The 17,054-nt window shown below is 61.9% G+C and overlaps 2 protein-coding genes across 3 annotated transcripts in view; both read right to left on the bottom strand.

Moving 5' to 3' along the window:
- Positions 1-3,864: 3,864 nt before the first annotated feature.
- On the bottom strand, positions 3,865-11,757 carry CACTIN (cactin, spliceosome C complex subunit). Of its 2 annotated transcripts, none has more exons than XM_086477305.1 (10): positions 11,615-11,757; positions 10,540-11,023; positions 7,483-7,578; positions 6,878-7,023; positions 6,631-6,793; positions 6,380-6,497; positions 5,935-6,127; positions 5,467-5,589; positions 5,032-5,324; positions 3,865-4,551 (listed from the first exon to the last, which is right to left on the bottom strand). In XM_086477305.1, the coding sequence occupies exons 1-10, from the start codon at positions 11,755-11,757 to the stop codon at positions 4,061-4,063; spliced, it is 2,250 nt and encodes a 749-aa protein (XP_086333431.1). In that variant the 3' UTR covers positions 3,865-4,060. The 2 variants fall into 2 exon arrangements, with proteins under 2 accessions (XP_086333431.1, XP_086333432.1); XM_086477306.1 differs by having other exon boundaries at positions 5,032-5,300.
- Positions 11,758-16,039: 4,282 nt separating this feature from the next.
- The window catches only part of PIP5K1C (phosphatidylinositol-4-phosphate 5-kinase type 1 gamma), a 47,887-nt gene continuing 46,872 nt past the window's right edge, over positions 16,040-17,054 (bottom strand). The window contains exons 19-20 of the mRNA XM_086477732.1: positions 16,893-16,976; positions 16,040-16,477 (exon numbers count right to left, since the gene is read on the bottom strand). Coding sequence (XP_086333858.1) covers positions 16,475-16,477; positions 16,893-16,976 — 87 coding nt within the window. The 3' untranslated portion in view covers positions 16,040-16,474. The remainder of the gene's footprint in view (positions 16,478-16,892; positions 16,977-17,054) is intronic.

The raw sequence follows: 17,054 nt of genomic DNA, 5'->3' as shown, positions 1-17,054 counted from the left end.
TTCCCGGCAGCGCCGCAGAGCCGGAGGCAAACGTGGAACTCGGCCAGGGCAGCCCCGGCCGCCCCCCGCCCGCTGCCCTCCCGGTAAACCCCGCTGGGACCGGCGGGAGGGGGCTGGGACGTGCCAGCCCCGGCCAGCCAGCCCGGGTGGGGTCCGTCCGCCCCGGCCCCTCCGTCCGTCCATCCCCCCCCGTCCCAGCCTTACGGGCTCTTTGTCCTTCTCTGCCCCACGGCCGCTACCCCCAGCCCCCACTCCCGGCTGTGCAGCCCCTGGCCCCTCCATCAGCGCCCCCCCCGCTCCCCGCCGACCCGGCCTTACCTCGCTGCCCGCGGGACCCCACCCGGCGCGGCTCAGCCCGGCTCGGCTCGGCTCAGCTCGGCTTGGCTCAGCCCAGCCCAGCCCGGCTCAGCCCAGCCCAGCCCGGCTCAGCCCAGCCCAGCCCAGCCCTGCTCGGCTCGGCTCGGCTCGGCTCGGCTCGGCTCGGCTCGGCTCGGTTCGGCTCAGCCCAGCCCGGCTCGGCTCAGCTAGTCTCGGCTCAGCCCAGCCCAGCCCGGCTCGGCTCGGCTCAGCTCAGCCCAGCCCGGCTCAGCTCGGCTCGGCTCAGCTCAGCTCGGCTCGGCTCAGCCCAGCCCGGCTCAGCTCAGCTCAGCTCGGCTCGGCTCAGCCCAGCCCAGCCCGGCCCCACGGGAGGGCGCGGGGGAAGGGCCGGTCTCGCAGCCCCCCCCCCCCCCCAGCCCCGCCCCGCGCCCTCAGCGGGGGATTCCGCGACCCGACACCCCCCTTCATCGCCCCCCGCCCGGGTCCGGCCGCCCCGGGCTGCTCCCCCAAACCCCGGCAGCACCCCCCGGCGCTGACCCCCTCCCCGTGCCGGCACCCAGAGCCCCGCCGGCCCCAGGCGGCCTCGAAGGCGCCAGCACCCACGGGTGGTCGAGGGACCGCGGCCCCCGGGCTCACCTGTCCCCGCTGGGCTCTGAGAACGGGCTGGCACCGAGAGACCCCGACCCCGCGCCGGCCCGGCTATATTTAGCGGGCTCTTATCCGGGTTACTCATTTGTTTACCCGAGCTGGATTCCTGCGTCCGGAGGGGGGGTCAGTCCCGCCGCCGCCATCCCGGCGGGACCCGCATCAGCACAGCCCTGTCGGGCTGGCACCGCCGCCTGGGAAGGGGGCGTCCCCGCTGTCCCCTGCAGCAGCCCCCAAGACCCGGGAACGGGGAGGTGGCAGCAGGTCCTGGAAGGAAGGTGTAGGAGGGCTGAGGTGATGCGAGCGGGTGCCCCCCTGCAGCGTCCCTGGGTGTCCCCTGCAGCCCCGGTTGTCCCTACTCCAGGGGTTGTCCCTACTCCAGGGGATGCGCTGGACGCAGCCTGGGGGTTTTCACACGCTGGGGGGTTTCCCAGCCCGACTGCTCTGAGCTCGGTGTGTCACCACGCTGCCCAAGGCCGCGGCCAGCCAGGCTGGTCAGGGTGGCACGTCCCCAGGCACTGTCCAGCTGAGGCATGGGAGCCACGGGAGGGGACATCGCAGCCTCCGCTGCTGCCCTTCGTGCTCTGCCGGGGAGGTCACAGCCTGTCCCTGGCACCAGTCTGCATCCAGCTCCGAAGCACTGGGAGTGGCCAAGCCCATGGGTGACACAGGGGCATCCTGTGCACCCAGTGTCCCAGCAAGGCTGGGGCGTGTGGGTGGCCGGGTGATGCCCAGAGGCCTGAGCAGGTTTTCCTGCCACCACCTTGGCACTGCCGGACTGCAGACCCCATCCCTCGATCCCTTGGTGAGGAGCAAAGACTGGCACAGCTCAAGCCCGGGATGAGGGACAGCCTGTGGAGCTGGAAGGCCGGGAGCAGGAGCGGCCCCGCGGCGAGCAGAACCCCTCTCAGCAGCTGGATGCTACTCGGGTGCGCCGACCCTCCCACCGTCGTGGCACGGGGTGCAGCTGCGCCCACAGAGGATGTGGGCACCGGGGTGCTGAAGGCAGCTCTGCACCCACCTGCCACTCCCTGGCACGAACCTGCCCCAGCTGCTGCCGCTGTCTCTGGGAGCGGAAAAGAGCTGGGCCTCCCAAACCCAGCCCAGGGCTGAGCCGTGGCAAACCAGGAGGCAGAGGAATGTAACTGGCTCCCTCTCAAAATAGAGGGGAGATGGGAGATGAGCACTGAGAGCAGCCAGGGCTGGAAAAAACCACCCTGGGCTTCAGCTGGATCCAGCCCCTGAACTGGGGGGTGCCGGGCTGCAGCAGCTCCCAGGGTTCAGGCTCTTGTGCCCGGTCAGTGGCTCTGTCCAGCGCTGGAACCCCAGGCTCCCCACAGGGGTGCGGGGAAAGGCAGGGCCTGGGAGGGGACATGGACCCTATTCAGGCTGGGGACACAGGGGACGTTTTTGGGGGTGTCCCCTGCCCCGTGTGTGCCTGGGAGGGAGAGGGTCTGTGGGCACACGGGACATTAAGCAGGGAGGGCACCCAACCACTGGCTTTGAGGATTTGGTTTGGGTTTTTTTTTCCTTATTTCATCCAAAGTCATCCCTGGCCAGGCCCTCGCAGGGTTCCTGCGCTGAGCTCAGGCCCTGAAACCCCCCTGCGCCAAGCAGCCGCTCAACGGCTTTAAATAACCCGCAGGAAGGAAAGGCCAGGGCTGTGTCTGGGCAGAGCCACCCCCCTGGGGACGTCTGGCAGGACAGGGAGGGGGCTGAGCCCCGGCATGTGTGGGGGGCTGCGGCAGGCGTGGGAGTGTGAGCTCCCACGGTGTTCACAGGGCTGGGTCCTGCCAGCGGTGCTGAGAACAGGCCAGGGCGACCCTCCTGAGCCATGGGGGGAAATGGCAGCTGTGGGGCAGCCCCTGAGGCCAGGGAGCCCCCCTCCCCCCCAGCAGGGCTGTCTCTGCCCCAGTGCTGAGGGGCCCAGGCAGCCCCTGAGCCCCTCCGCCGTGGGGCCGGACTGGGGGGCAGGATGCAGCGAGGTCCGTGGGGAGGAAACAACCTTCCTGCAAGAGTTCACGGCCAAGACAGAGTTTCCTGGAGGCCACACCACTGGGCATTACCCATGCACCAGCATCCCCTCCAGCTCAGCACAGGGTGGGGAGCTGGTGGGGATGGGGCCAGGTGGGGGGATCGCAAACAAGTGTGCCTGTGCCCCATCAGGGCCGTCACCCAGAGGGGCCAACTCCAGCGAGTCCCAGCTCAGCTCTGAGGCACTCGCCAAAAGGTGCCCCAAACCCGCCGAGCACTGCTCGAGGCCCTTGGGGGGACCCCCCCTCAGCAGTGGGGGTCTGGGGGAAGCACGGCTGCCCCTGGCCCAGGGCAGCGAGATCCTCTCAGGCAGGGGGTGAGAGGGATTGCAGGCCCTGGAAACCGGATTTTCCCCTGTAAGGACATATCCCATCCAACACCCCTCTCCTCCTCCCACCCAAGGCCGACGCCTCGCAGCCGTTGAACCCTTTCATCTCGCAGCCAGGGTCAAGGGAGGTGGTGGCGCTCCCAGGCTGGGGAAGCTGGATCCCAGGGGGAAAACGGCAGAAACGGGGCCAGCTGGGAGGGGACGGGGCCAGGGAGGTCTGCGGCGGCGGGACCACTGGCGCAGGGCTGACGCTTGCGGAGCAAAGGGCTCCAGCTGGGAAGTGTCTGGGCTGGACACGTCTGGCACTGGTGGTGGGAGCGTGCGGGGCTGCGCATGGGGCTGGAACAGGCAGTGGGAGCACAGTGGGCTGACAGCATGTGGGGGTGCGGTGACCGACCCCAGAGACACCTCTTCCCAGCCCCGAAAGGAGCAGTGGAGCTCCCAGTGCTGGCCCAGCGTGGTATCGGCTGGTGACGATGTGCAGGAGAGCCACACAGTACCAAGCAGCGTGGGGGTGCCCAGGCACAGGATCCCATTGCTTAAACAACCCCTATTTATTTGTCCCAAAGTCTCAGGGTCCCTCGGGATAAAAGCAAGGACAGGGAAAACCCTCAGGAATGGGGCCTGTGCTGGGCCAGGCCTTGGGGATGTCCATGGGACAGTGCCTGCGGCGGGGGACACGACACCCCTGTCCACCCCCCACGTCAGGGGTCCAGAGGGGAGTTGAGCAGCCCCTCATCGGCGGTAACGGTAACGCTTGAAGTGGAACCAGAGCTGGAAGATCCCGTTGGCAAACTGGCAGCGGAAGCCGTGGCGGTGGGAATACTCCCACTCACGGTTGACAATCTTGAAGGCGATGTCCTCGTAGGGCGGCCCGGCGTGGAAGCGCAGGATGGCGAAGTCCTTGTTGTCCTGGCAGGCCTCCAGGAAGTACTCGGGCGTCGAGCGCTTGTCGATGAGGTCAGGGTAGAAGATGTTGAATTTGTAGCCCTGCACGATCTTGGGGGGAGGGTTGTCGAAGTCGTAGTGGGTCTGGTTATACTTGTTCCACTCGAAGCCTGTGTGCACCCGGTTGAAGAAGCGGGGCTTGCGGGGCCGGTACTTGTCAGCCCAGAGATAGGCCTTGCCCGTGAGGGGCATTTCCACGCTGAACTGCGCCTCGTCCGCGCCCATGCCCTCCTTGGCCTTGCGGAAGAAGATGTCATCGGCGCTCTCTGTGGCGTCACCTGTAGGAAAGGAGAAGTGACGTCCCGTCCTGCAGCGCCAGCCAGGCCCAGGCTGTGGGGACGCTGCTCCCGGGCGTGCAGAGGGAAGGAGCAGCAGATGCCGGGCAGGGGATGCGGAGCGGGACATGGAGATGTGCCCAGTGCTCTGCGGGCTGTGGGTGGACACGGGGCTGAGTTGGGCTGGAAAACTCATCCAAAACTTTCCTCCCACTTGTCCGTGGCCCGAACAGCTTGGTGGCGTGGCTGGGAGCGGGGAAGGACCTGACGCAGGTACCCACAGGGAACACCAGTGGTCTGGGCCCCATCTCCCTGCTTTTGTCCAGGCCCCAGTGCCCTGGGCCGCCTGGGGGCATCCCTCCAGCTCCAGCTCCCCCTTTTCCCAGGGCAGTGTCCCTCCCCAGCCCTGCACCCCGAAGCACACGCATGCCCCCCACGCCAGGCAAAGCCAGCGGGCGCAGGCCCTGCCCGTGGGGCTCCTACCTGTGACCTGGAGCTGCTGCCGCAGAAGCAGCAGCCGATGCGCGTCCTCCTCCGCCTCCAGCACGTGGGCATCGAAGGGCAGCTCATTGGCGCCCAGCAGTCGGGGGCTGTACTTCCCCGCGTCGTAGTCGTCCAGGCTCTGCTGGATCAGGTCCTCCTCCATCAGCACGGCCTCCCCCTCTGCCTCTCCTTTGGCCTCCGTGTCCTGCTCAGCCTCCGGCTCCGAGGACGGTCCTGGCTGTACCGCAACGCTCTCCTCTGGATCCAGCCTGCCAGGCAGAGAGAAGAGAGAACTGGGACGGGGATGGTACCCTTGTTCTCTGCTCACCTGAGCTCTGCCTACGGACGGACAGGAGCCAAAGGCTGCATTTTCTGTCCCAGCTGCCCCACGGAGAGGCCCGGCCAGCTGAGCTCCCCCGGGAAAGGGCTGCGTACCTGTCGCTGGGGGAGGCCGGCTCCCGCTTGATGATGGGAAAGAGCGGCTCGCTCTCCACACCCTGCTCCTGCTTCAACTTGTACAGCTTCTGGCGCAGCACGTCCTGGTGTCGCTCCCGCAGCCTGCGAAGAGGAGATGAGCCGTCAGGTCCCGCCCAGCAGAACGACCTCATGCCCACACTGCCCAGAGCTGCGACACCCACCACACCGGGTACAAATCTGCGGGGTTTTGTACGGTTTTGGGCTGAATATCCCTCTAGTTCGGTTCCCTCTTGGAGGCCTCACTGTAAACACCACTGCTGGAGAAGGGACCGAGTGTCCAGCCCTTCTCCCCTCTCGGGAGAACCAACGATCTCAGAAAACCCCTCCTCCATCAACTTTGGGTTTGTGCCTCCCCAGCTCTGCTCGCAGCAGGGTCTGCGCTGCCCCTTCCCACAGCCCCAGCCAGGGGACGGTCCCCGCTCTCACCTGGCCCGAGCCATGTAAGCCTTCAGCTGCTGCAGCAGGCTCTCCCAGTACCCAATGTCAAGGTTGGGTCCTCCTGCCCGGATCTTGCTCTCGATGCCCTGGTACAGCACTTGCAGCTGGTTGTACGTCTTCCCCTTGAACACGGACTGCACGTCGGAGCTGACGGAGGCATTGACACCGTCCCGACGCTCCCCTGAGCGGACGGGCAAGGGCAGCCAGTCAGTCTCTGAGCGCCCAGCCTGCCTTCACCCAGGCCCTCCCGGGCTGCACCCGACAGCGGAAGGCAGGACCCCAGCAGGGGACGGCTGCCAGATCCAGAGCCTCCAGCCAGCAGCTCCCAGAGAACGCACGCGAGCCTGAGCGCAGGCAGCAGACCCTACACCCTGCTTTGCCAATGGCTCACGCTTCCTGTGACACCCACACCACGCTCTGTCCTCCTGCTTACCCGGTCCTCCTTTCCCAGAGGCCTCCAGTTTGCGGAGCTTGGCTATCTCATCCTCCGTGATGATGGTCATGTCCCTCCAGAAGTCCACGTTCTTCCCTTGCTCCAGCTCCATGTAAACCTGCAGGCAGGAGACACACGGGACGTGAGGCACCTGCTCCGCACCACGGGCAGGGAAGCAGAGCTGAGGGGGGGGGAAGCGTGGAGCTGCTGCCCCTCAGCCAGCCCAGGCACAGGAGCGGCAGAGCTGGCACCTGGATGTCCTCCACCAGATCCTCCATGTCGGAGACGGTCAGGCCGTTCAGGAAGGTGTAGGGCTCGTGCATCTCCACGGCCAGGTCGTCATCCTCCGCGCTGATGTACTTGGCCAGAAGGTCAATGGGTTTCGCCCTCCCATCCCGAATCCGGATCTTAGACCTGGGCGAGAGGAGAGGGGCAGTGAGTGGTGCCAGCCACCCTCTGCTCCCTGCCAGGCCCGGCCCCGTGAAGCCTCACACCTACCGCAGCTTGGCCTGCTGCAGGTGGAAGTTGTCCTCCTGCTCCTCCCACGTTTTGAAGTGCTCTGCCTCTTTCTCCCGCTGCAGCATCTCCAGCTCCTGCTCACGCATCGCCTTCTCCCGCTCCCGCTCCAGGCGCAGCTGCTTCACCTGCCCGGGGTGGACGGAGGCGTAAGGCCACCGTGGACGGGGCGCCCACGCAGGACACCCGTTCGAGGGCGCAGCCATAACCCTGCTCACTGAGCTGCCTCAGCTCCTCTCCTCAGCACGAAGCTCCCAAGGAGCCAGCAGCCACGTGGAAGGAGAGCCAGAGCGGACGGGCTGCTCACTGCCAGCCCTTTGGAGGACAGGGGACACCGGCAGGACTGAGTGCCTCAGTGCTGTGACCTGGCACTTGTCCTCCTCAGGACCTCCTGAGCTAGACTCAACCTCAAGAGAAGAGTCTGGAATCGCAGAGGTCAGCATACTGCGGCCCTCTGACCCCACATCCTACAGCCCACGGGCACCCCCACTAAAAACAAGAGGACTTCCAGGGGAGCGTCTGGGAGAACTTGGCTGTCCACAGCGTTCTCTGTCAGACAGTGGAAGGGAAGGAACATCCGATCCCACCTTCTGCAGCTCCAGGCGATTGTCCTCCTGGATTCGCTTGTTCCTCTCCTTCAGGTCCTTTTCATCCAGGTGGCTGATCCCTTTCTTTTCCAGCGCCTGAAACAGAGTGGCCAAGGGAGGCTGTGAAACTCAGTGACCTTCCAGGTCAGGGAGGCCAAGGTGTGGCTGGAGCTGAACTTGGCGAGGGATGCAAAGAAAAACAAGAAGGGCTTCTACAGGTACGTCAACCAGAAAAGGAAGGTCAAAGAAAGTGCAACCCCGTGATGAGCAGCAGCGGTGAACTAGTAACAACAGACAAGGAGAAGGCTGAGGTTCTCAACAACTTTTTTGCCTCAGTTTTCACTGGCAACCTCTCTCCCCACAGCTCTCAAGTTAATGGCCCACAAGACGGCGACCAGGGAGACCAAGTCCCTCCCACCGTAAGTGAAGACAAGGTTCGTGACCATCTGAGGAACCTGAACATACACAAGTCCATGGGACCTGACGGGATGCATCCCAGAGTCCTGAGGGAACTGGCTGAAGCCAAGCCACTCTCCACGATATATGAAAAGTCACGGCAGTCAGGTGAAGTCCCTGGTGACTGCAGAAAGGGAAACATGACGCCCATTTTGACAAAGGGTAGCAAGGAGGATCCTGGGAGCTACCGACCTGCCAGCTTCCCCTCTGTGCCCGGGAAGATCATGGAACAGATCCTCCGAGAAGCTATGCTGAGGCCCATGGAGGACAGGGAGGTGATTCAAGACAGCCAGCGTGGCCTCACCAGGGGCAAGTCCTGCCTGACCAACCCAGTGACTTTCTACAACGGAGTGACTGCATCAGTGGACAAGGGAAGAGCTACGGGTGTCGTCTGTCTGGACTTCTGTGGGGCCTTTGACACGGTCCCCCACAACATCCTTCTCTCTAAGTTGGGCAGATACGGGTTTGATGGGTGGACTGTTCAGTGGATAAGGAATTGGCTGGATGGATGCATCCAGAGAGTGGTGGTCAATGGCTCGACGTTCAGATGGAAAACGGTGACAAGTGGTGTCCCTCAGGGGTCTGTCCTGGGACCAGTGTTGTTTAATATCTTCATCAATGATATTGACAGTGGCACTGAGTGCACCCTCAGCAAGTTCACTGATGACACCAAGCTGGGTGGTGCAGTCGATGTGCCAGAGGGATGGGAGGCCATCCAGAGGGACCCGGACAGGCTGGAGAGGTGGTGCCGGTGTCAGTACAGGCTGGGAGAAGACAGGATCACAGGATATTTCAGGTTGGAAGGGAGCTCAGGAGGTCTCTAGTCCAATCTCCTGCTCAAAACAGGGTCAGTTTGAGGTTGGTGAATCTGGGTGAATCAGGACTTTATCCAGTCAGGTTTTAAAAACCTCCAAGGATGGAGAGAGACTGCCTATCTTCTGTGGGCAGCCTGTTCTGCTGCCTGGGAATCCTCACTGGAAAAACACTTTCACCAGTCTAAACCTCTTGTTTCAAGTTATGCCCTTTATGTCCTCTTCCTGCAGCACACAGCCATTGTAAAGAGCTTGGCTCCATCTCCTTGTAGGCACTGGAGTTTACTGTTTGGGGGACCTGACCTCAAAGCCATTTCTTCTCAAGGCTGAACAAACCCATCTCCCTCAGGCTTTCCTTACAGGGCATGTGCCCCAGCCCCATGAACATCTTGGTGGCTTTCTGCTGAACTTGTTCCAGTTTATTGGTATATTTCTTATATAAAGGGGCTCAAAACACACTTGCACATCAAATATTCTGGGGAAACACTTAAATGATTTTGAGGCTTTTCCCATCAGTCTGTACACTAAAGGTTATGATATAAGTTATAAGACTAAGGAGAAATGAAGACAGGCTAGAGAGCAGCCCTGTGGAAAAGGACTTGGGGGTGCTGGTGGGCAAGAAGCTGGACATGAGCCACCAGTGCACAATGGCAGCCCAGAAGGCCAGTCGCATCCTGGGCTGCATCCAGAGCAGCGTGGCCAGCAAGTTGGGGGAGGGGATTCTGCCCCTCTGCTTTAGTCTGGTGAGACCTCACCTGCAGTGCTGCATCCAGCTCTGGGGCCCCCAACACAAGAAGGACGTAGACCTCTCGGAGCGTGTCCAGAGGAGGCCCACGAAAATGCTCAGGGGGCTGGAGCAGCTCCCCTGTGAGGACAGGCTGAGAGAGCTGGGGTTGTTCAGCCTGGAGAAGAGAAGGCTCCGGGGGGACCTTACAGTGGCCTTCCAGTACCTGCAAGGGGCCTCTAAGAAGGCAGGGGAAGAGCTATTCACAAAAGTTTGTAGTGATAGGACGAGGGGTAATGGTTTTAAGCTAGAAAAGGGTAGATTTAGGTTGGACTTTAGGAAAAAGTTGTTTAATATGAGGGTGGTGGATCACTGGAACAGGTTGCCCGGAGAGGTAGTGGAAGCCCCATCCCTGGAGACATTCAAGGTCAGGCTTGATGGGGCTCTGAGCAACCTGACCTAGTTAAAGATGTCCCTGCTTGTTGTAGGGGGGCTGGACTAGATGACCTTTAGAGGTCCCTTCCAACCCAATACGTTCTATGATTCTATGACCTCTACAGCCCCTCACCGGCCAGCAAATGCCACCACATCCGCCTGTTTCCACTGCTCCAGTGAGCTCTGATCCTGTCAAAGGTCCCCAAATCCCTCAAATTCTACTCCTGAAGGGCCTCAGCAAAACCCAGGCTCAGCCCAGGGAGGCTGCCCAACCTGGCGAGCACTAACACACCATCAAACACTGCCCAGCGCTCGGCTTACAGCTCCCAGCAGCTCTGTGTCCCTCTCCTGCACCTGACCCGCCTCCTCATCCCACACCCCTGGCTACAGACCTTGGTCTTCAGGAGAAAGGGGATAAAACCCCACGGAGCTTGTCAGAAATACCCAGCTCCTGCCCTGGACGAGCGCTTTGCTCTCACGTGGCTGCTTTTAGTGTTACAGAGGTTCCCACCTGAAGCAAAGGCCCCCCCCAACACCCCACTGCTCCTCCGTCCTGTTCCATGGAGGCTGCAAGGACACGGTCTCCTTTGAGCAGCCTCCTGCAACACGTGGGCAGGGAGAAGACCTCACCTTGCTCCAGATGAAGGTGCCCAGCAGGTTGTTGTCCCCAAAGGGATTGTCGGTGTTGGTGTAACCCATGTACTCCTCTCCCCACCCCATCTTCTCCCGCTTCTTCCTCTCCTTGGCCTCCTTCTTGGCCAGCCGGCGAGCCCGTTTCTCCTCGGGTGTCTCCAAGGCTTTCATGAGTGCAGCCTGCTTCTTCTTCTCCTCCTTCAGCCTCAAGCGCTCCTGGAGGCTCAGCTGCTGCCCTGTCTCCTCCCTGCCCCGGGAGCGTGGCGGGGAGGGAGAGCTGACGGAGGACACAGAAGACTTGGAGACATCTCTCTTCCTCCGCCGCTCTCTGCTCCGGGCTCTCCTCTTGTCTCGCTCTGAGCTCGAGCCGGAGGAGCGACCCCGGGACCGCGAGCGGTGTTTCTTCTGGCTTTTATGGTGCTGGTCCCCGCTTTTGCTTTTTTTCTTCTTCCATTTCTGTCTCTCATCGCCAGAGTCGGAGCTGGGGAGGGGGGGGAAGATGGGTCCATTAGGAGGTGGTTAGATGGGGTCTGTGTCGGACAACAGGCGCTCCGGAGCGGAAAGCGCGTTTCCCTGCTGGAGGTGTGGTGAGAACCGACCCAAAGCCGCGGCCAGAGACACCAGCAAAGCCGCAGGAGCTCAAACGCGCTTTCATGGCGGCACCTGCTCCCCTGCACCACCCCCGTCCCCCCAGCAAACCCCCGAACGGGCTGCTTTCGTCTAATGGACAACCCTTTTCAAACCACCCGTCAGCCCGGGCGATTTCAAGCCTCCCCCACTCCCTGCCCGTGCCTGCGGCTGCCCCGTGGCCCAGCCCGGGCCCACTCGGCCCCGAACGCGTCGCCTCCACCCCGAAGCGCCCGGCCCAGCCCCGCCGCGGCCTCCCCCCGGGGCTGCCCCGGCGCCTTCACCCCAGCCAGGCCCCGGGGCCGCGGAGAGGGGCCTGGTTCGGCCCGCCGGGCCCCCCCCGCCCTGCACACCGGCGCCGGTCTCCCGCCGAGCCCCGCCACACCGAGGCCCGGCTCCCCGCCCCGCCGCGGCCCAGCCGCTCCAGGCCCCGCTCCCCGCTCACCCCGAACTCGGCTCCCGCCGGCGCCCCCTGCTTCGGCTCCGGCGCCGCCGTTTCTCCCGGCTGCCGGAGCGCTCCCGGCCCCGCTCCCGCCGAGGCGAACGGGACGGCCGCCGCCGGGCCGGGCTGCGCGACCCCGAACCCATCGGCGGCGGCGGCGGCGGCAGCTGCGGCTCCGCCCCGGGGGCCTCCGGCAGCGCCCGGCGCGCAGGGCCGCCCGCCCCGCCTGCCCGGCCCCGAGCCGGATCCCAGCCCAGCCCAGCCCGCCCCGACCCCCAGCCCGGCCCAGCCCCGAGCCCAGCCCGGCGGCGGCGGCCGCTCCGCGGGCCCGGGCGGGCGCAGGCGGCGGCGGGGCAGCTCCGCGGCGAGGCCCCGGCGGGAGGCGGTGCCGGGCGAGGGGCGGTGGAGCGCGGCGGGCCCTCCCCTCCCGTCCCCCCCTTTTTTTTTTTGTTCCTTCCCCCCCCCCCCCCCCCAAACCCGGGGTTTAGCGAGCGCAGGAGAGACGAGGCGGAGGCCGGTGAGCACAGCACAGACTACAGGTTGCTTTATCACAGAGCCGAGGACAGATAGCATCAATTTACAGTTCTCTGGAAAAAAAAGGTCTCCCCGAAGAGGGAGGGGGAAAAAAAACCCTCGAAACAACCAAGAAAAAGAAAGCGCCCATGACTTACCACCCCACCCCATCCCCTCCGCCCCCCAAAAAGAAGAGAAACAGGACAACACCCACGGGTTGGCATCACATTTTGGCCGCCCACGCCCCCCCTACTTACATACATTCGTTACATGGTGCACGCACAGAGCGGACACAGAAAATGAGTGGGAATATGAACATCCGATAGAACATACTTGGGTCTAATGTAGACATCAACAGAAAGAAAAATCAGACACAATCTGGTACGCCTGAGCCGTGGCTTTCGCCTTGTCCTTTTCGGAAAGAGCCGGAGCCGGACAGTGTCCGGGAAGGAGAGACGGGGAATGGACGGGGCTGCGCCGTGCTTTGGGAGCCCAGCGAGGACCTGGGGTGATGGAACCTGGGCCAGCCCTGTGCCAAAACCTACAAGCGCTCCGGCTTCTCTAAAAAACTTCCCAAAGTGCAATTTCGGCACCTACGGCTGAGCCACTCACCACTCACAGCAGCCAAAAGCCAGATCCCTTGGACGAGCACCCAGGGCTCTACCCCAGCTCCTCAGTTTGCCCCACGCCTCTGCTCTACCTGTGCCTGCGAAGGGCAGAGCTTTCGTAGGAGCCTGATGGCAAGCATGGAGAGATGCCCGTTTTCTCTTGCCAAACCCCTACCTGGCAGGCAGCAGCACCTGAAGTTTGGCAAGAGCCCAAGCCAAAAACTCACCAGCGGCCTCAGCACCAGGCACTGTTTGGGGCACGTCCCGCAGGGCTGAGGGTGCCGGCAGGGGTGATGGGGAGGAAGGAGAGCGGTGGCAGACAGAGCTATGTGGGACCCAGCCGTCTTGCAGGGCTGCTCTGCTCAAATCTTGGGGGAAAAGAAAACACGCCGCCTCCTTCTACTGCTGGAGAGAGCGAGGGGGTTACACCAGGGACAGCACCTGCCGGCGAGCTGCTGGGTCGCTAGAGAAAGCCCTGACAGAAAGTACAGGCAACCCCTGTCTCGGGTGAGCTGGAAGTACAGCTGGAGGGACACCCAGACCAAGGATGGGGGGTGGTTCTCTTCCCCAAAAAAGGGCCGATGCTGTTTCCTGCGGACAAGACCTAGTCCTGCCCTCCTCTGACTGCACGTCCTGCAAAGGCAGCGCTGACAGCGCTTGGGAAACGCTCCCGAGCTCCCCGACGCTGTCACGCTGCAGTGCAGGGCAGAGGGCCAAGCTTCAAACTCCAAGGTCCTTTTAGCCTCTGTGGGAAGCAGAGGCTAAGATCTCCAGCACCGAGGTAAGGGGACAGTAGGTGACACGCAGCAGGGAGTGTGTGCAAGCCTGGAAAGGGGCAGCTTCTGTTTCAGATCAGCATTTCCCTAAAGGAAGGTCACTCCTGTCCCTTCACGTTGACAAAGTTGCTCTAAGGCCTTTGCACACCCTCTCACAGGACCAACCCTCCGTGCCCAGACCTTCTCCAAAGGTTCAGCGTTACAGAACTGCACAAAGATTGCCTCAAGAAGCCCGAACGCTTGAGGAAAGACGATGCTTGGAATGAAGGTGCTGCACAAGGTCTGGGTTTCCCCACATCTCCTGGGACCAAGCGCAGCTGCAGCTTGCAAAGGTCATTCACCGAGACACTCCATGAAGGTGGAGCTCAGATGCTCCCTGCACAGAGGCTAAGCAGCTTTAGCACCCCCCAAAATGAGGGGAAGGAGTAAAGTCTCCATCAATGATGCTTAAACCATCTTAAAGAAGATGCTTGATTGCAGGTGGCTGGAAAGTCCCGATGCGGCTAAACCCACCCGCCCATGAACAAGGTGGCACCGGGGCAGCTGGGCTGTGGGTCAGCCCAAACCCAACCTCCTGCTTCCCCCCCTCCAGAGCTACATTCCTCCAGCTCAGCACCCAAGAGCAACACCTGAAGATGCAGAAGGGATGTGGCTCCCTCTGGCCTCTCCATGCATGTCATCATGCTTCTAGAGGGGAAAAAAAACCCCGGAAGGCTGAATTTTTAGTATTTTGAAGCCTCTTGCTTTCAGCCGAGGGTATTGCACTCCTCCCATCTCCCCTCCACCAAACCACTGAGCCCCCCCTAGCACGGCCCACGCAGAGCCCGGGCAGGACCGGCACAGGCAGATGGGGCGGGTTGGGAGCCATTTCCCAGCCTCCTGCAGGGGCTGGCATGGAGCAATGCTGCCAGCTGGGTGAACTGAAAGGGGAGAGTTTCTTGAAAGACTTTTGATAGATTATTTGGTAAATATACTAATATTTCTAACGGCAGCAGCTTGCAAGAGCCCCAGCTTGTGCTCTCCAGAGAAGCACACCTTCCAGCCTTCTGCAGCTGCAGGCAAGGGGGGGAAGTCTGGGTCCCGCACTTCTAGGCAAGAAAACGTCAATTCATGATGTTCCTCACCCAGTTCAGCACATGGCAGCAGGGAAGAGCTTCCTACCAGCCCAGTTACCTGCTGGGACCTGAATTAACCCATCCTGAGTGCTGCTGTGAAGACAGATTGGGAGGACTGAGCCCCGAGAGAAGGGTCCTGCTCCCTCACTCCTCTACAAGCAATCCCAAAGACAGGCTGCAGATTGCAATGAGAATAGAGAGATTTTGACACTCCTCCTCACGCTCCTAAAGCACATGAGTAAGACCTGGCTCCCTCTGGTCTAAAGGATTTCCTTTCTTCTCTCTGGGAGATGAGGAGGGGATTGCTAGAGTTCAAGACAATGCTACGGTGCGTGTCCTGCTGACAGATGGATGAGCCTAGTCTGAACACCACCCAGTGACACCAAATCCTCTCCCTTACAGCCTGCAGCCCTCGAAAAGCCAACGCAGACATCCGAAGCAGTGATTTCCAAGAGCAGATGTTACCACAGGCAACACCCCAGTCACCCAGCTTTCTGTCCAACAGAGTCCGTGAACACAAGACCGCCTGGCACAGTTCGGTGGCAGAGCCAGGCTTGTTTCTGCCTCCAGCGGGTGCGGAGGTGCACGTGCCTCCCTGACTGCCCTGAGGTACGGACGAAACGTGTGAACCCAACGTTCGTGACCCCCCGAGTCCCGGGCGGTTGGATACACCCATGAGCATGCGAGGTGCTGAGTGGCTCCCGTGGGACGCGGCGTCCGGACGAGCCCCTCCTGGGGCCGGGCAGAGCGGGGAACTCGCCCTCCAGCGCGGCTGCTCCCTGCAGGTGCAGTCTCGGCCGTCCGTGCCTGTGTGTCTGGAGCAGGCGGCGCAGCAGCGGCCGGCAGGACGGCGAAGCGTGGGCTCCAAGCACAGAGGGACAGGGTGACGCAGCGGTGCAGCGCACGGCGAAGGCAGAGCCCGTCGCAACGTCCGGAGGAGCCGAGGTGACCGTGTCGCTGTCGCCAGGAATCGTCTGCTTCCCCCGCACAGTGTTAACAGCCCGAGAGAAGTCACTGGCAATTTTGGAATCCAAGTAAATGGGCATGGCTACTTGGGACTACTGTAACGTGGGAGCAATTCTATTCAATGGCCTTTAATACATTGCATTTACATAGCACCTTTCATCCCAGGGTTTAAGTGCTTTAACGGAAGTGGGCACAGTGCACCCATTAGCACGGGGGAAACCGAGGCACAGAGTGGTTAAGTGACTTGCCTTGGGTCACTCGGCAAAACCGTGGCAGAGTCTGGACAGCCTTAAACCTCCTGACTCCATCAGTTGGTTAGACCACGCTGCTGCCTCAAATGAAGCCACCCCGGTCCCTGCCCTCCCCAGCAACGTGCTCCTACCAATTCTCCAGTGAGGTCTCACACTCCTTTCTGATGCACAAATATATGACAACAACCAAAAAAAAAAAAAAAAAAAAGTGCAGTAAACTAAATGTTTAAAAAAGCACATTTGTGCTGTCTCTGTGCAAAGATAAAAGAAATAAATACATGATTAAAAAATTAAAAAGGTTCACAGTATCACACATGGATAGGTAGCTACGGTAGTGCACGTCTGGAAAACACTGTGTTACTACCCAGGATTCTCTACACCCAGCTGGATGTCTCCGTTGGGAGCTGCGGGTGAGCGGGTGGTGTCTTTGCTGCCCACGTCTGGGATAAGTAGAAATACACGGTTATAGTTTTGCTCCGTTCTGAAATGCAGTGCCCGGGATCCTGCAGTGCAGCAATACTGGTGTCAGCGAGCTCTTCCCCATCCCACTGGAACGGCTGCATCAACGAAAAGGGAACACATCGACCTGCAGAGGGAATCGCTGCTCTCTGGGGCTTCTGTGTCTGCATAGAGATTACTGCAAGAGGCAGAGAGAAGAGAGTCAACACCCAGCGTCCGCCCTGCGGCCAGTTGGGGCTGAGCCCAGCCAACTCCCCCGGCTCGACGCAGGCCTGAAGAGAGAAGGCTGTTTCACACCCTCCAGCAACGACAACCCGACTGGAGAACTTCAGCTCCCCGAAGCTTTCGGTGCACCAAACAACTGGGGACAAGTCACAGCCCTCGCCAGGCAGACCCGGGTCTCCGCCAGCGCAGACCTCGCTGAGCACAGAGCTGCCCCGCGAGGCGGCAGGGCTCTGCCGCAGCCGTGCAGGAGCCCCGCGCTGCGCAGGGGCCGCGGGGGCTCCCCCCGCAAGCTGACCGTGCAGCGGGAGCGCAAGCTCTGGCCTCGACCCACCGGGCACCCGGCACACGTTTCTTTCTTGTACACTTACTGTATCGCTCTCCTCATCGGAGACAGAGTGGAGCTGAGCGCTATAGTGGAGCGGGGAGTAAACCCAACTCCTCTCGTCTGTCGGCTGCCAGAGTGGCCAGAGACGGTGGGGAGAGTGCAAGGAGAGCAGCAGCAGAGCAGGGAGCAAAGGAGAGAAGAGGAA

This window comes from Leptosomus discolor, chromosome 24, assembly GCF_034619465.1.
Source record: "Leptosomus discolor isolate bLepDis1 chromosome 24, bLepDis1.hap2, whole genome shotgun sequence".
NCBI lineage: Eukaryota > Metazoa > Chordata > Aves > Leptosomiformes > Leptosomidae > Leptosomus > Leptosomus discolor.
Note: the sequence above shows the minus strand (reverse complement) of the source record. Positions and strands in the feature narration are given on the sequence as shown.